We start from the raw sequence: 16,845 nt of genomic DNA, 5'->3' as shown, positions 1-16,845 counted from the left end.
ACAATCTATCACTGATTTCTCAAAATCTTACATATACAGAAAAAATATAAACTGGTCTATTAGTTTGATGGATGCATTCTACCACCCTTGTGCAATGGCACTATCTTACCCTATCCTTTGCTCTTTGGACATCTTTCCCATAGCCAGACTTTTGATAAAAAGTCAGGTCAATGGTGCTGTCAGCTCCTCAGCACATTCTCTTAAAACATATGACAAAATCCCATCCAGTCATAGTGCCTTAGTGATATCCAGAGTACTTAGTAGTTGAACACAGCCTTGTACCCTCCTCATCCCTCTAGTAAAAAAAAACCTATTTGTACAGGACAAAATACCCCAATAAAGTGATGATTAAACAATGCCACATATATTATCACATATATATTATATAATGTCATATATATTATCTACAATGTTTCATAGATAACATTACCCTTGTCTGCCAAATGCTGTACACAATCTATCACTGATTTCTCCAAAATCTTACATATATACAGAAAAAATATAAACTGGTCTATAATTTGATGGATGCATTCTACCACCCTTGTGCAATGGCACCATCTTACCCTATTCTTCTCTCTTTGGACATCTTTCCCATAGCCAGACTTTTGATAAAAAGTCAGGGCAATGGTACTCTTCTCAGTTCCTCAGCACATTCTCTTAAAACATATGACAAAATCCCATGCAGTCGTACTGCCTTAGTGATATCCAGGGTTCTTAGTAGTTGAACACAGCCTTGTACCCTCCTCATCCCTCTAGTAAAAAAACCTATTGTACAGGACAAAATACCCCAATGCAGTGATCATTAAACAATGCCACTATGTCATCTGTATAGGTGATTCAACCTTCATTTTCATCTAACAACATCATTTTTCCTGCAATCATTTCTCCTCTTATTCATATTTACAAATTTAGGGACACAAAACACACATGTTGAAAAGATTATTTTACTTATTATTAATAAAATAACAATTGATGTTTCAACCCCTATATTGAGGTTATCATCAGAAAAATATATGTGAATGTGAAAACAAGCTACATGCTGTTGCACTCTACAAAGGTAAATTGACTCTACGCTGTTAATTGATATTTTACTTAGCCTGACCTCTAGTGGTAAAAAAAAAAAACATGCTAAAGTCTTCCTGTACTAAGCTTTTCTTCAGGACTTGTACAGTTCTGAAGAAAAGCTTATACTAAGATTATACTATTGAACGTTTAGAAAAAGATAAAAAAATTCACCAACTCTTCTTGTATTGAGATTATTCTTTGGCTTGTTCTGGTTACTATAATGGTTGCATTGTATTTTGTAAACCCTTGGATGGGCTAGGTGTGGAAGAGGATCTTTGGAAGAACAGAGTAGGTGTCTTAATTTTGTCAGGGGTTTAAAGGTGGTTTTGATGGATTTGTGTAGTGTTTTGTCTATTTTTTCTGAAATGCCTCTAACATAAGGAATGGCAATGGCATTCTTGAGATCTTTTTTGTTTTTAGTGGTGTCTCTGTGGAGGATCTTGTGAATAGGAGGAAAAAGACTTCGAAAAAATATGATTTCTGCATTACTTCAACCTTAGTATCACCTCTGGGTCTGGCTCCCCCTGAAGAGACCTCAATAAAGGTCAAAATTGGTCTAGGTAGTACCCTTGCCTTAATGCACAACATTATACATGTCTTCAAGGAGATGTGCTTTGCATTATGGGATACTAAGGCAAGTGATGTGAAGTCATATCACCTTTACCACGAGTTGCCCCAGTCCTGAAAATACTTCAGGTGCAAACTTTGTTTGCTTACACTTGGATAATGGATTAAACCAAGTATATAATTTCTTGGTATCTTTAATTTATAGCATAACCAAGTGAAAAAAACTTCCAACCCTTTCAGAAGTTTGGAAGTCTCAATCATATCATTCCTCTTTCTTGCAGTCTACAGATTCTCAATCTGTCTTCATAATCACTGGAGTAAGTTTGAGCGCGGTTAGTGGTTGGAAGGGGTCCAATCGTTCGATGCTGTTGGCACACTCTCCCTCAATGAGTCTTTGGACTCCCTGGAGGTGTCAAATAATAACAATAATAATAATCAGTATTCCACATTCCTGATGTAATTTTTAACACTCTCCTTTGCATTCTCTCCACTGTATCAGAATCACAACGGAAACCAGACCTGTACACAATAGTCCAAGCAAGGACTTATTAAGGTCTTGTAAAGAGACAAATGACATCCTTATCTTTATATGTCAAAGTTTGTTTCAACATTGCAATTATCTTTTTGAGTTGTATTTGCAATCTTTGCTACATGGTCCCTGAACTTCAATTTCCTATCTATTAACACTCCAAGATACCTAGCCTCATCAGTTTCTTCTAGCATAATCTCACCAATATAATACGACATTGGATATTTAATAACACCAAAGTGCATAACTTTACATTTACTGACATTGAAATGGCATTCATTTTCCCATGCCTACAGTTCCAGGCCTATTCATGTAATTCTACAAGTACTGCATATCAGCCATATTCCTGATTACCCTACCCTATCTCTGCATCGAGCCTCCATAGCTCAGTCAGTATAGACAAAGCCCTTTAGTCAGAAAGACCTGGGTTTGATTCCTGTCAGTGATGTGAGGAACCTTGATCTGGTCTCTTTTGACTAAAGGTGAGTTAGTCGGTCTCATATGGAGGTAGGGAGTTTTTTCACCCAGAAACTCAGGTTTTTCATTCCCCAGAAGAGACAAACTGGCCCCATGAACACACGTTCTACAGACATAGAACACCTCCAGGAATAAGGAGTAACTAACCTATTCTGTAGGATTTCAGTTCCAAATACCTACACAATAAAATGTGCACACATGCATGTAAATTAGGATAGGATAGGATCTTTGCATCATTAGCAAATAGTTGTATATCACCTCTCTGTCAATAAGCCATACTCTTCTCCATGCTGATATGTTATAATACAAACCCCTATTCTCCAATTTATGCAATGGTCTTTCATGCTGTATTCTGTCAAAAGCCTTAACAAAATCCAGAAGTATCATAATGTATCCATTCCCCTTGTCTTGAATGTGAGCAAGTTGCTAAAGCATAATCTTCCCCTTAGTAAACCATCCTGTTCATTGCAAAGTAGAGATCTCTGTCAATACATTTCTGAATGCAACCTCTAACCAACTTTTCCAAAATTTTCAAAATCACTCCTGAGATACTGATTGGTCAATAGTAGGATACATCAGTCTTTGCACCACTCTTGTGCAGTGGGGTTACCATACATTCTTTCCACTTCTGCAGAATCGTCCCTGTTCTGAGACTCAAATTATATAACCTGCTTAAAGGAATATCCAGTTCAGCTCAACACTCTTTTAGTACCTGTACCAATATTCCATCAGTCCCTATTGCTAAATTCTTATTCAGTTTGTGCAACAGCTCTGATACTTCCTCCTCATACACATTAGTTTCTTTATCCAGAGAGGACGTAACAGTGAACTCAATGTTGCATACACCAGGTCAATAGATTTTAGCAAAATGTACACTCATTAGTTGAACAACCCTCTTCTGCATCTGTCACCCTCACACCATCTGCATGCAGTAGAGTTATTCTTTCATATTCATTCTTTCTTTTACTTGCAACATGTTGATAGAATTCTTTGGGGTTATCTTTAGCATGCGGAGTCAGTTTCTTTTCATACTTAGACAGCTTTCTGTACAACAGTCATGACTCTTCTGGACTGCTGCTTATAATATTCATAATGGACACCATCCTTATGCACACAGAATTCTTTCCACATCATCCTTTTCTTACAAATCTCTTGCTTGATAAGATTACACATCCATTTCACTCCTACCCTATTTATTCTTAGAACTCTCAGGACAACACATTCTGATATTGACTCATTTAAGCATTTTTTAAATGCTTCTCATGCACTGTTCATATTCTTCCTATCTAGCAACTGATAGCATTGTGCTGAACAGTATATTCCTCAGTTGGTCATAATTTCCTGCTCTGTAGTTCAGCATGTGACCTTTCCTGAATGGAACATTCATAAACTCAGCCACCTCCCAAGTGAGCACTGCATGATCACTGTCACCAACCGGAGGCAGAATAGTTACGTTTTTTAACTGAAAACACCCGCTGACACTATAATCAAATCTAACACTTTTTGACTTTGAGTACCTTCTGTCACATGCTGTTTGAGAAAGTTATCGCAGAACAGCTCAATAAATTTAGTTTCATTCTTCTCACGAGATTTTACTGCTACCCAATCAATAGTGGGGTAATTACATTTTTCTCATCCATCGGTGATGCATTTCTTTATCACTAGCAACTGATCCACCAGGTCTGAGACAATATCCCACTATATATTTAATCTTTTAGATTCCGCCTCACACCAAATGGCTTCAAACTCACTGCACACGTGAAAAACTGTTACTCGTACTACAATCATAGGTCTCAACTCTAACTGGATTCAAGTTATCTGATATCATTAGCAGCACGGCCCCCTTCTTTCCTATCCTGTCTATCCTTCTTAAAAACACTGTACTCTTTACACTCAATACCAGTTAGTAAGTCTGACTTGGATAGCCAGGTCTTACTAATACCTACAATCTGAAGTCCCAACATATTGTCCAAGGCAAAAAACTCTATCCCGTTATTCCAATACCCCTAGCATTCATGTACAGACATAATTAACTACCTGCGTATTCTTTTGTATAATTTTTGTCTGTAGTCTGCATGACACAGTTGGACAACTTGCAGATATCTATTCTATTCTTCTCTAGTACCTTATACGTGTAGACATCTTTCAACATGTTTGATAGGTCCGAACCAAATCAACACAAAGTCAAAATCATTCTCTCCTTGTATTCATTTCCATGATAACGCCCATTGCCACTCTTACACACATTCTCACCATTCCTCCCATTATAATTTAGTTTCCCTGACTCTCTGTGGTAGGTCTCATACCAGTTACAAGTTTTTCAAGATTCCTGACAGATCTTCAGTAACAATGTTAAGGACTCGTAGACAGGCTTATACATTGGTTATGCATTACTAAATCACTTAAGGAATTGACAACGTAGATACGAATATAAATTAAATTACACTTTAATAAATATTTTCGATATTTCGGCAACGTCATGTTGCCATCTTCAAAAGGAACTTACAAAAAAGGCACATGCACGTAGGCACTACAACACAGTAACTGAGAATGAAGTGATGAAGCTATTGTTCTCCTAAAAATCCTGATGGTGCCCCCTAGTGGGCTAAGTAGGTGTTCTTGGCCATTGGGCTGAAGGTCTGCTGATGTAAGTCTCCCAAATTTGGGGCAGTCTCATACAACCAAATTTGTTGAACTTTGGAGAGTTTCTTAGGGCTGAGGCTGATTCCATAAATAGTCTTTTGAATTTGTATTTGCTACGGTGTATTACTGTAGCTTTTTTCCACCGTATTCTGTGGCGTGTATCCAGAGCATGGTCTGCAAGACCAGAATGGCTGTACTTGTGAAAACGGATGTAGTCCTTGTGTTCCGAAATTCTGATATTCGCAGTCCTGCCTGTTTGGCCAAAGCAAGATAGTTTATAGCTGCAAGGGACCTGGTATACACCAGGTAGGTCTAGGGGAAGTGGTTGGTCTTTAGTGGAGCGGATAAGGTATGCCAATTTTCTGTATGGTTTGTAACAGGAGGTCAAGTCATGTTTTTTTAAGATTTTAGTAATTTTTTCTGATGTGCCTCGGATATAGGGAATGGTGATGGATTTAGAGTAATCCTGGTTGTGGAGGGGGGGTTGTGGTTTGTAGGTTTCAATTTTTTTTTTGGGGGGGGGGGGGTAGCCATTGGCTGAGAAAGTGTTTAGGGCCATGTCGTTAGAACAGATTAGTTTAGCCCTGTTGTATAGTGTTTTCACCACTCCATATTGTTGTGAGGGGGCATGGTGGGATTGTTGGTGAATGTACCTGCCTGTATGGGTGGGTTTTCTATAAACTGAGAAAACCAAGGTTCCATCAGGCTGGCAGGTGACTAGTGTGTCTAGGAAAGGGAGACTGTTGTTTTCCTCTTTTTTCCAGGGTGAACTTGATTCTGGGGTGTTGGTTGTTTAAGTGTCTTAACACACTTTCTCCAAAGAAACTCTCCAAACCTCAACAAATTTGGTTGGATGTGCCCCAAATTTGGGAGACTTACATCAGCAGACCTTCAGCCCAATGGCCAAGAACACCTACTTAGCCTGCTAGGGGGCACCATCAGGACTTTTAGGAGAACAATAGCTTCATTACTTCATTCTCAGTTACTGTGTTGTAGTGACTACGTGCACGTGCCTTTTTTGTAAGTTCCTTTTGAAGATGGCAACGTGATGTTGCTGAAATATCGGAAATATTAATTAAAGTGTAATTTAATTTATATTCGTATCTACGTTGTCAATTCCTTAAGTGATTTAGTAATGTTAAGGACATATTATATGGATCAGAGACATGGAAAACTGACCAAAAAAAACAAAAAGCTAAATTAAATATTTTTTGGACAAAATGTCTGTGTAACATATTAAAAATATTTTGGCCTCAATGATAACTTATGATTACTGAGCAAAAAAAAAAAAAAAAAAAAAGTAACAACAATGAAATATAAACATGCAGATGGAAACGGATTAGACACATGCTGAAAATGGATAGCAGGGAGATTCCAAGAGTAGCTTTGCGATGGATTCCAGAAGGAAAAAGGGAAGGCCTAAATTAATTAGACAGAGAATGACAGAAAAGGAAAGAATGGCTGGATGGTAGAGTTTGAGAGAAGCTGAAGTGGTGGCATGATACAGAGACAACTGGAAGATATGGATCTCAGCCTTATGTTCCATGAGGCAAAGAGAATAAGATTATTCTTATCTGATAGAAGATTATTGGATAGAGACAGACTGTGGACAAGTTTAAGGAGTGGCATGATAGACAATGTTGATCTCCCACAATGAGTTTTGTGACTCTATGGAATCCAGGGAAAAAAAATAATAATAATGAACATCATATTATGAATTAAAGATGCCAGGAAATTATATTCTTGGTTTAATCCTTTATCCAAGTGTAAGCAAACAAAATTTGCATCTGAAGTATGTGGAGGCTGATAACTTCACATCGATTGCCTTGGTATCCCATAATACAATGCACATATCCTTATAGACATGTATAATGCTATGCATTATGGAGACCTCAACAAAGATCAAACCCAGACCAGGTTCAACTTTTGTTGAGGTCTCATCAGTGGGAGCCAGACCCAGAAGTGATGCCATGGTTAAAGTAATGCAAAAGTCATATTTCCATATATGAGTAGCCAAAAGGTATCACACTTATTACTAAAATACTCTGGATTAGAGATCTATGTTGGAAGTTTTTGCACTTTGTTATACTATAAATTAAAGATGCCAGCAAATTATATTCTTAGTTTAATCCTTTATCCAAGTGTTAGCAAACAAAGTCTGCACCTGAAGTAACTTCAGCTGTGCAACTTGTATACAGAAGCTAATGACATCACTTGCCTTTTGCATTATGAGATACTAAGGCAAGTGATGTGAAGTCATTAGCTTCTATATACGAGTTGCCCAGTCCTAAAGTTACTTCAGGCTCTTACACTTGGATAAAGGATTAAACCAAGAATATAATTTCCTGGCATTTTAATTTATAGCATAACCAAGTGGAAAAACTTCCAACATCATATTATTAAACAATCAAACTAAACTAGTAGTATTTATAGATATAAGAACTAAATTTCTGAATAATAAAATTTTGAAAAGGTGAGCATGCTTCCTGTAGTCCCTGTTTTATCATAATCAAAATCGGAATTTTGCTTAACTGTGTAAGACAGACTGGCAAATCAGATATAGAAAAAAGTATTCATCCAAACTTTCCTGAATAGTCATGTCTTTCCTTCTGCAACAGTTACATGTGATTTTCTGATTATTCTATACATACAATCCAAAACAAAAATTTGAAATCTCTAATACCAGTTTGTAGAGGTACAGTACTAATCCAAAAATCCAAATTACAGTATTAATCCAAAATTTCATAAATCAATGACTTTCAACACTATTTATTAGTATTGTTTTAATACAAATAAATAAATAAAAATAAAAACAAAAAATAAATATCTAAAAAGATAAATATAATTTAAAATGTTTTAATTGTATGACCAAAAATCTAAACTATACAATAATACTAATATATACCCTTGGACATCTTCCAAAAAAGTACATTCACTTGTATTCTCATGCCAGTTTGATAGGCCTAATGAACGTCTTACTGGCCCAGATGATCTAAAAACAGAAACAATCATAAACTTCATTTTAAACATGTTTAATGAAGAAAATTATTATATACAATACATGACATAATTTCAAGTTGCTTAGGAAGAAATAAGAGGGGGAGGGAAAGAAAAGAAATGAAAACTGATCATACAAACTTGATAAATGCCACAGAAATTTCATGAAAATCCAGCTGAATTTCTCCAAGCCTCATTTTATTATTATTATTATTAAGAGAGACCTCCAGGGAGTCAGCGACTCATCAAGGGAGGCCACATACTACACACACCAGCTATCATACTTATTCTTGAATTCATTCACACTGCTTGCACTCACAACATCCAGTGGCAATCCATTCCAATCACTCACAACCCTCTGAGAGAAAAATCTAGCCCTCAGCCTTCTTGGCAGCTTTTATTCTCAGCTTCCAAGGATGCCCACTCATCCTTTCCCCACCTTCCATAAATTGAAAATTCCATCAATTGAAATCCTGTATGACCCTTTCAGAAGTCTGTAATCTCAATCATATCACCCCTCTTTCTCCTGTTTGCTAGTATCTGCAGTCCAAATTCTCAATCTGCCTTCATAATCAGTATTTCACAATCCTGATATCATTTTTAACACTCTCCTTTGTACTCTCTCCAATATATCAGAATCAAAACGGAAACCAGGAGACCAGACGTGTGCACAATAGTCCAAGTGAGGTCTTATCAAGGCCTTGTAAAGAGGCAAAATAACATCCTTATCTTTACATGTGAACATTCGTTTCAGCATTGCAATTATCTTTTGAGTTGTATTTACAATCTTTGCCACATGGCCCCAAAACTTCAACTTCTTATCTATTAACACTCCAGGATCCCTAGCCTCATCAGTTTCTTCTAGCCTAATCCCACCAATATAATATGACATTGGATATCTAATCATGCCAAAGTGAATGATTTTACATTTACTGACATTGAACTAACACCCATTTTCCCATGCCCACAATTCCAGCCTATTCAAATCATTCTGCAAAGACTGCATATCAGTAGTATTTCTGATTACCCTACCTATTTTTGCATCATCAGCAAATAACTGATGATGCAAAATTTCGCTTGTCAAATCCTTCCCAATATCATTAACATACAGATATCATTAATGTACAGATCATTTTTGTTTTTTTATATACTAATTCTACATGAGAAGTTGCAAAATCTACAAGATATTAGTATCATGTATGAACCAGAACAGGACAGCTGAAAAAGAACCTACTAATATTCTTTTTAAACAGCTACAAGGTTATAATTCTAGAGCAAGGGTATAAAACTGGCAGCCCACAAAGCAATTTCCTGTGGCCCACGATGCCTGAAGGAAAGATACAAAAAAAAAAAAAAAGGATGGTTGCTTTTTATAATAAAACAGAAATATCAATTTAAACATTAGATTTATTTGTTTTCATATGACATTTATTGTTATTTGACACCTCCAGGGAGTCCAAAGAGTCATCGAGGGAGTGTGCCAACAGCATCGAACGACTGATCCCCTTACAACTACTAACCGTGCTCAAACTTGCTTACCAATCGACCAACATTTAATTGCAATAATAAAATTTATATTGCAATTTCAATGCTAGATCTGATCCTAATCAATCATAAACTATATTTATTTATTGATATAAATTAACACTGTTAATTTATATCACACTGTGGTATAAATTGGTGGCGTGCTGAAAAAATTGAAGTCTATTGGCTAGCAGCTGTTCACGTGACCAAAGTGACATGTAGCATATGCGCCCATGTGAATCCAGGGTTTTATAATTGCCTTCTACAGTCAATCAGTGATCTCTGAAGCACATGTCAGTGTGTGCCGAACACATCCAATGACACAAGCAACATAATCTAGCTGTGAGGGAATCCCTTTTTTTTTATTATTTTATTTGCAATAGCATCGTGCACTGGTCTACTGTTTTATGCATTTTTATTCAATAAATTTAGTTTTTAATGTAAGTAATTATATAAATACATTTTTATAAAAATTATTAATAATATATTTATGTTTATATATGTATATATTATATATATTTATAACAAGCCTTAAAGTACAAGCCATTAGGAAAAAGAAAACCAGGACGTCCTCTTAAACGATTCAACAATGACTTCTAAGGCCGGAACAGGCCATGCTAAGCCTATTCCAGTACTTAATACGCATGATGATGATGATGAATATATTTATGTAGCTGCCATAGCACAATTGGAAGAATAGTGGGACATTGCAACCTTCGATTGGAAAAGACCTGGGTTCGATTCTTGTCATGATGAGGGGAATCCTTATGTGGGCTTTTTTCAGTCGAAGGTGAGTTAGCCGATCTCATATGGTGGTAGCAGGGTTTTTTCTCCTGTAAACTCGGGTTTTTCATCCCCACATACAGACAAATCAGCCTTCAGAACAGACGCAATTTACAGACAAAAAATACTATTGTTGGTGATGATGGGTGATAGATGGCATTGATGGTAGTGTTGTAGTTGGAGAATTAAGTAGTAGTGGAAAGGATGAGATGTATTTAGCGAAGTAAAATAGTGTGCCCTCCCACGATGAGTCCTTGGACTCCCTGGAGGTGTCATGTCATGTAATGATAATAATAATAATATATTTATTTACCCAGACAATGTCGCTTTCTAAAACAACAAGAAAAAGAAAAATTGCTGATGAGGGGAGAAAATTCCAAGTAAAATGGGAATTGAATTACTTCTGCATTAAAACAAAGGACAAAATTGTGTGCATTATTTATAACAAAACAGTCTCACCAAAGAATATAATATAAAAAAGGCATTACAATAAAATTCACAAAGAACAACATTCACGCTTTGAGGGTAAACTGTGAAAAGAAAATAAAAAGTGTGAAGAATTCACTTGAAGGTCAAACAAGTATTTTCAAAAATTATGAAAGACAATGAATCAGCAGTGAGAGTGTGTTATGAAATCAGCTATTTATTGGCAAAACATTCCAAACCTTTTAGCGATGGTTCCTTGGTTAAGGAGTGTATGATAAAAACAGCTGAGAACGTCTGTCCAAAAATGTGCAAGTATTTCACAAAATTTCTTTGTCCAGAAATACTGTGACTGAAAGAATAACCGAAATGGCAGATAATCTGCATGACCAGTTGCAAGAACTATCTGCAAACGTACAGTGCATTTCAATTGCACATTAACGAAAGTTTTCTTCAGGCTTGCGACAACAATATGAATATTACTGAAGAGCTCTTGGAAATGATTCCTATCCATGGAACCACTACAGGAGAAGACATTTTTGATGACGTGTTGAGCATTTTGGAAAAATACCAACTTCCTCTGAACAGGCTCATAGCTATGACAACCGACGGCGCTCCATCAATGACAAGCAAAAATAAAGGTTTTGTACCAAGACTTGCAGCAAAGTTAAAGGAAATGTATCCAGACATTCCAAAACTGCAATCTATCCACTGCATTACTCATCAGTAGGTCCTGTGCTCCAAAGTATTGGAAATGAGCAGTGTACTCAAAGGTGTGATAAATACTGTGAGCTTCATCTGATCCAATCACTGCCAGTTTGCACAATTTCTTAAAGTGAAGGACTACCTTATTACACAGAGATTCCTTGGTTATTTTGTCATAAAGTTCTAAAAAGTTTTTTTTTTTTTAGAGGAGATAAAATTTTTCCTAGAAATGAAAAAAGTCATGATGTTGCATTTCTTAATGATCAGGGGAAAAATCAGTTAATAACACACATGTATGACTGGCAAGTTTTAGATGTAAATTGGTTTTGTTTCAGAATCATTTAAGAAAGAATATTCTAAATTACTTTCCTATGTGTGAACAGTTGAACAATAAGAATCAAAGCTTTACCTTTTCTCAATATTGTCCCAAACTAGAAAAGATTAAAGAAGAATTTGATAGGCAATTTAAAGATTTTAAGGAACAAGAAGGAGTTTTTGCGCTTTTTACAGGTCCTTTTTCCTTTAATTTTGAAAAAGCTCCTATTTGCATTATTCAAATGAAACTTATTGATTTCCAAAATGATTCCATTCTAAAAGAGAAATACCAAGAAGTCATTGTTCTAAAAATATTTCCTGATATTTAGGTCAAAAATATCTGGAAATAAAAAAGTTTGCAGCAAATATTCTATGTTATTTTGGAATCTATTTATGCAAACAATTATTCTCATGTATGAAAGGTAACAAAGCCCACAGATCAAGACTAATGGACTTCAATCTTTCTGCCATAATTAAGGACGTATGCTCTCAATCTTTGAATCCAAATTTTGGCAAGCCAGTTAATAATAAATGTTGTCAAGTGTTGGAAAAAAAATTAAATTACTAGAATTATATTATACAAGTATATATATATATATTTTTACCCAAAAATATTATCATTGACATTTAAAAAATTTCCCAAAATATAGCTATTTTTTCCAAAAAAATATAAGTATTTTATTTCAACACAAATACAAAAAAATTTCAAATTAATAGGAGGCTTTGTAAATTTTTGTGATGGTTATTAATGAGACTTTATATAATTTTTTAGACTGTATAAATATTTGATTTGTTCAAATAATATTTTAATTTTGATTACTTTGATTTAAATGCTATATATTGTAAATGATATAATATAATAAAAAATATTCTTTATTTTTTTGAATTGTCATAATCATTATACTATTATTTTATGTCTTGTAATGACTTAGAATAAATTAAATTTTCATTATTAAATTTCCAGTTTATTTATACTCCTCTTTTCACTTCCCTTCAATTCTAATTATTGCAGTTTTTTTAGTGGAAAATTATTTTTCGGCCCACTCAGGATACACTTTTATGGCAAATGGCTCAAGGTCCCATTTAGTTTGACACTCCTGTTCTAGAGAATACTGGGTAAAGAAGGTTGTTTCAGTGAACAGGGATCAAGGAAATGAACCTCCGCTACTAATGGCTCGTGAAAAAAAGTTAAGCAATTTTGAGTGCGGTTAGTAGTTGGAAGGGATTCAATCGTTTGATGCTGTTGGCACACTCTCCATCGATGAGTCTTTGGACTCCCTGGAGGCGTCACATAATAATAATAATAATAAAAGGCAGTTTGGCAGGTGCAAAACTAGACTGTGTGAATGTTGAACTTATGCACAGTATGACTGCAAATGGCTAATTTTCAAGCTGCAAATAAACAGAAATAAAAAAATACAAGAAGAGTATTTGTGGAATGGAACACATATTACACAAATTTTGAAGACTTTCAGAAGGCACTCTTAGGGCCAAAATACTTTTTATTATCCAAGTTGTTTAAGATTATTCTTATCAATCTTGCCCATGCCAGAGATCAACTAACTCGGGAACCGGTCGAAACCAGTGACTAGAGAAAATTTTTCTAAGCCTTTTTTCGACCGGTTCCCGAGTTAGTCGATCTCTGGCATGGGCAAGCGGGTTTTTTGTCCCGGAAACTCAAGAAAATCGACCGTAGAACCCACATTATTTCAGACATTAAATACAAGTGTTAGAGTTATGGACCACGAGATGGCGGCACCTGTAGAGCCATCTCCCTTCACTGCGTGCCGCTTAATTAGTGATAGCCTTGGGCCAGCTATCTCTGATTGGGTACCAGTGGAGATTGAACTGTCCACTCAATCTCCAAAAGTTAGATAGGGTTAAACGGCCTCACCTACTCCCTGTACATACGGGAATAAAAAGGCATTAGCTGCTCTTTCTTTTTTGATTTTTTATCTGATAGAAGATTATTGGATACAATGAGTTGAAATATTTGATACATACAGTAGTAGGAAGAAACTGTCCAAGATATTAAGAGCAATGTCTGTTAGTGGACTATAGTATACATAAAATTTGTTCCTGTGAGAAATCAGAAAGCATAACTGTCTTTCAGAAATGAGATGGGTCGCTCACAGTTGTTTGTATAAAATCTGATTTGGATTAAGTTATGATTTTAAATTGGCTGTATGAGCTTCAATATACACAAGGAGTAAGGCTGTGGACTTTGTTTTCAAAAGATTATGATATGCTTTTTTTTTTGTTGTTGCTGACTATCTTGGTATATTTATTAAAGAACCATTCTTCAATAAAGGATGAGAAAAAATTCAAGACAGAAATGGATCGAGAAAAAACTAAAAACAATATCCAGAGATAGAAATTAATCTAAAAACGGCAGGTATTATTTCATTTAGCATTGTCACAGTATCAAACTATAAGCCTGATAACGATTGCAGATAAAATGACATTAAAACTGTAAAACAGGCTATAAAGTTGTTTTCACTTGGTTGCAAATTAAATCAAACTTGCCAAGAAATTATATTCTTGTTTTATCCTTTATCAAATGTAGGCAAACAAAGTTTGTGCGTTAAGCATCTTTCATTACTAGGCTACTTGAATATGGAGGCTGATGACGACATCAATCAATTGAATTAGTACTGGGGAGGAAAGATGTTGGGGATTAGGATTACAAAGCAGAGAGGATTACCATGAATTCTGGTGGATATATATACTAGATTGTTCCTGATGGCAAATGCCTTGACATCACTTTCAAATAGATCTGTAAAATATGATAGATAATCAGAGTTGTGCAATATTTGGTCACCTGGTTTTCAGAAGGATGAAGAGATGTTGGAAAACGGTCCAAAGGCGACTGACTAAGGTAGTTTCTGACCTCTGGAATGTCGAGTATGAGGAAAGATTGTAATTTGCAGACAGGAGGAAGAGGGGAGATATGATAGAGACCTACAAGTTGGTAAGGGGTTGTTTCAGGATCAATGCAGTAGAAGTTCTACAGAAAATAGTGGGAGATCAGGGGAGAACCAGAGGTCATCCCTGAAAACTGTATAAAGAGGGTGTGAGTAGGGGAGTGAGAGGCAGGTTTTTTTCGTGTAGAGTTGTAAATGATTAGAATGCCTTGCCTCGAGAGTGTGGTGTCTGCAAGGAGTTTGAGTGTGTTTAAGACACAGTATGATGAGCTGTGTGTGTGATAAAAGGACCTCCCAGATGAGTCTTTGACTCCATGAGGCCTTGGGGTAGTAATAATAATAATAATATTGTTGGAGGAGACACAGACTGGAGGAAAGAAAGCAAGCTAAAAAGTTCTCAATGATTTGATGGGTTAAGGGGAGTGAAGACAGCCAACTGAACTGTAGCAGAGAAATCTTAAGTCAGATATCTGGACTCCAAAAATTTGGAGTCCAGAGTTGGAATCTAAACATGGTTTTATTCATTTCAGGTTCAATAAGAAAGGTGGAAGCATTGCACACTTGACAATGAAAGTGTTTCATCACAGACAAAGTTGGGAATTAATATTAGTCTGCAAAAGTTCTATTCAACAGAATATAACAACCACAACTCAAAATTTGTTTTGAATGACCATTTTCCCAAGGAATAATGAAGATGAAATTTATATTTCTAGTTTTTTCTACATTTTGTATTTAGAACAAAGAATATAGAGAAGTCTGTAGCAAAGCAGAGTGAATAGATGGGGGATGAGAATGTTAGTAATATATACTGAAATTTGTTGGCTCAAATGAAACCAAATGAAATGTATAGGTGGAGGGGAGGTAATGTAAACAAATTAAGAAGCAACAGCAGACAAAAGTGAGAGGGCAGGGGCCAAAAGTAATATTATAAAAGAGATGCTGAAAGACCAGTGGCATTGCAATTATTATTATTATTCAGGCCTCCATGGAGTCAAGAGACTCATCACGGGAGGTCCTTCCTAGGAAACACAGTCTATCATACCACTCCTTGAACTCATTGACCATTCTTGCTCTCACCACTCTATCAGGCAATGCATTCCACAGTTTCACCACCCTCCACACAAAGAAACCACTCCTCACCTTCTTGCTCACAACTTCTGTTCATACTTTCCAGGGTTGGCCCCTTGTCATCGCTCCTTCCCAAGTGTCCCAGTATCCGCCCTTTTTTTTTTTGTTTATTTTGTTCCATGTAAAAATTTGTAATTGGTTTTTGCAGTGTTAAACACTTTTCTAGATGTTTTCCTTGTGACAACCAGCATACTTTAGAGCAGGGTTTCTCAAACTTTTTCTACGACAGAACACTTCACAAATCCTGAAATGTTCACGGAACACCTTGGTTATTTTGTATTGTATTAATTAATAATTAATTGGTAATTTAGCTTATGCCATTGTTAATTAATAATTGATAATTAATTATTAATGATTGATAATTTATTATCAATTATTAATGATTGATAATTTATTATCAATTATTAATTAATTAAACATCAATTAAACCATCATTAACTTTTGCTGATTTTCATTGACATATCCCATTCTGATCACCAACAATTTATAATATTATTATAAGTACTTATGAGTGAATGCAGACTTTTTCTCCTGTGTGTGCTGGTTTTGTAGGGTAGGTAAATGTATAAATAAAATAAATGAGTAAATCTAAGCGTTAAGAAAAAAACAATCATTTATTGTCAAATGCTAATTAGTAAAAACACTCCGATGTTTTGGGGTCTTTGAATTAAAAATTCTTTTGATATCAGGCACAATATTAGAAAGTTGAATTCTCATATTTGGTGTAGCTTCGAGTCTGTTCCTGGATTTTGATTTGGTTGCAGC

The 16,845-nt window shown here is 35.5% G+C and overlaps 1 protein-coding gene across 2 annotated transcripts in view; it reads right to left on the bottom strand.

Moving 5' to 3' along the window:
• The window catches only part of LOC150099734 (uncharacterized), a 97,864-nt gene that overhangs the window by 44,178 nt on the left and 36,841 nt on the right, over positions 1 to 16,845 (bottom strand). For both annotated transcript variants that reach the window (XM_090404390.1, XM_090404391.1), the window contains exon 3: positions 8,187 to 8,273. In XM_090404390.1, coding sequence (XP_090260516.1) covers positions 8,187 to 8,273 — 87 coding nt within the window. The remainder of the gene's footprint in view (positions 1 to 8,186; positions 8,274 to 16,845) is intronic.

This window comes from Typopeltis vanoorti, chromosome 14 (assembly GCF_054136105.1).
Source record: "Typopeltis vanoorti isolate ZY-2024b chromosome 14, IOZ_Tvanoo_1.0, whole genome shotgun sequence".
Lineage (NCBI taxonomy): Eukaryota > Metazoa > Arthropoda > Arachnida > Uropygi > Thelyphonidae > Typopeltis > Typopeltis vanoorti.
This window is presented reverse-complemented; position numbering and strand designations above follow the sequence as displayed.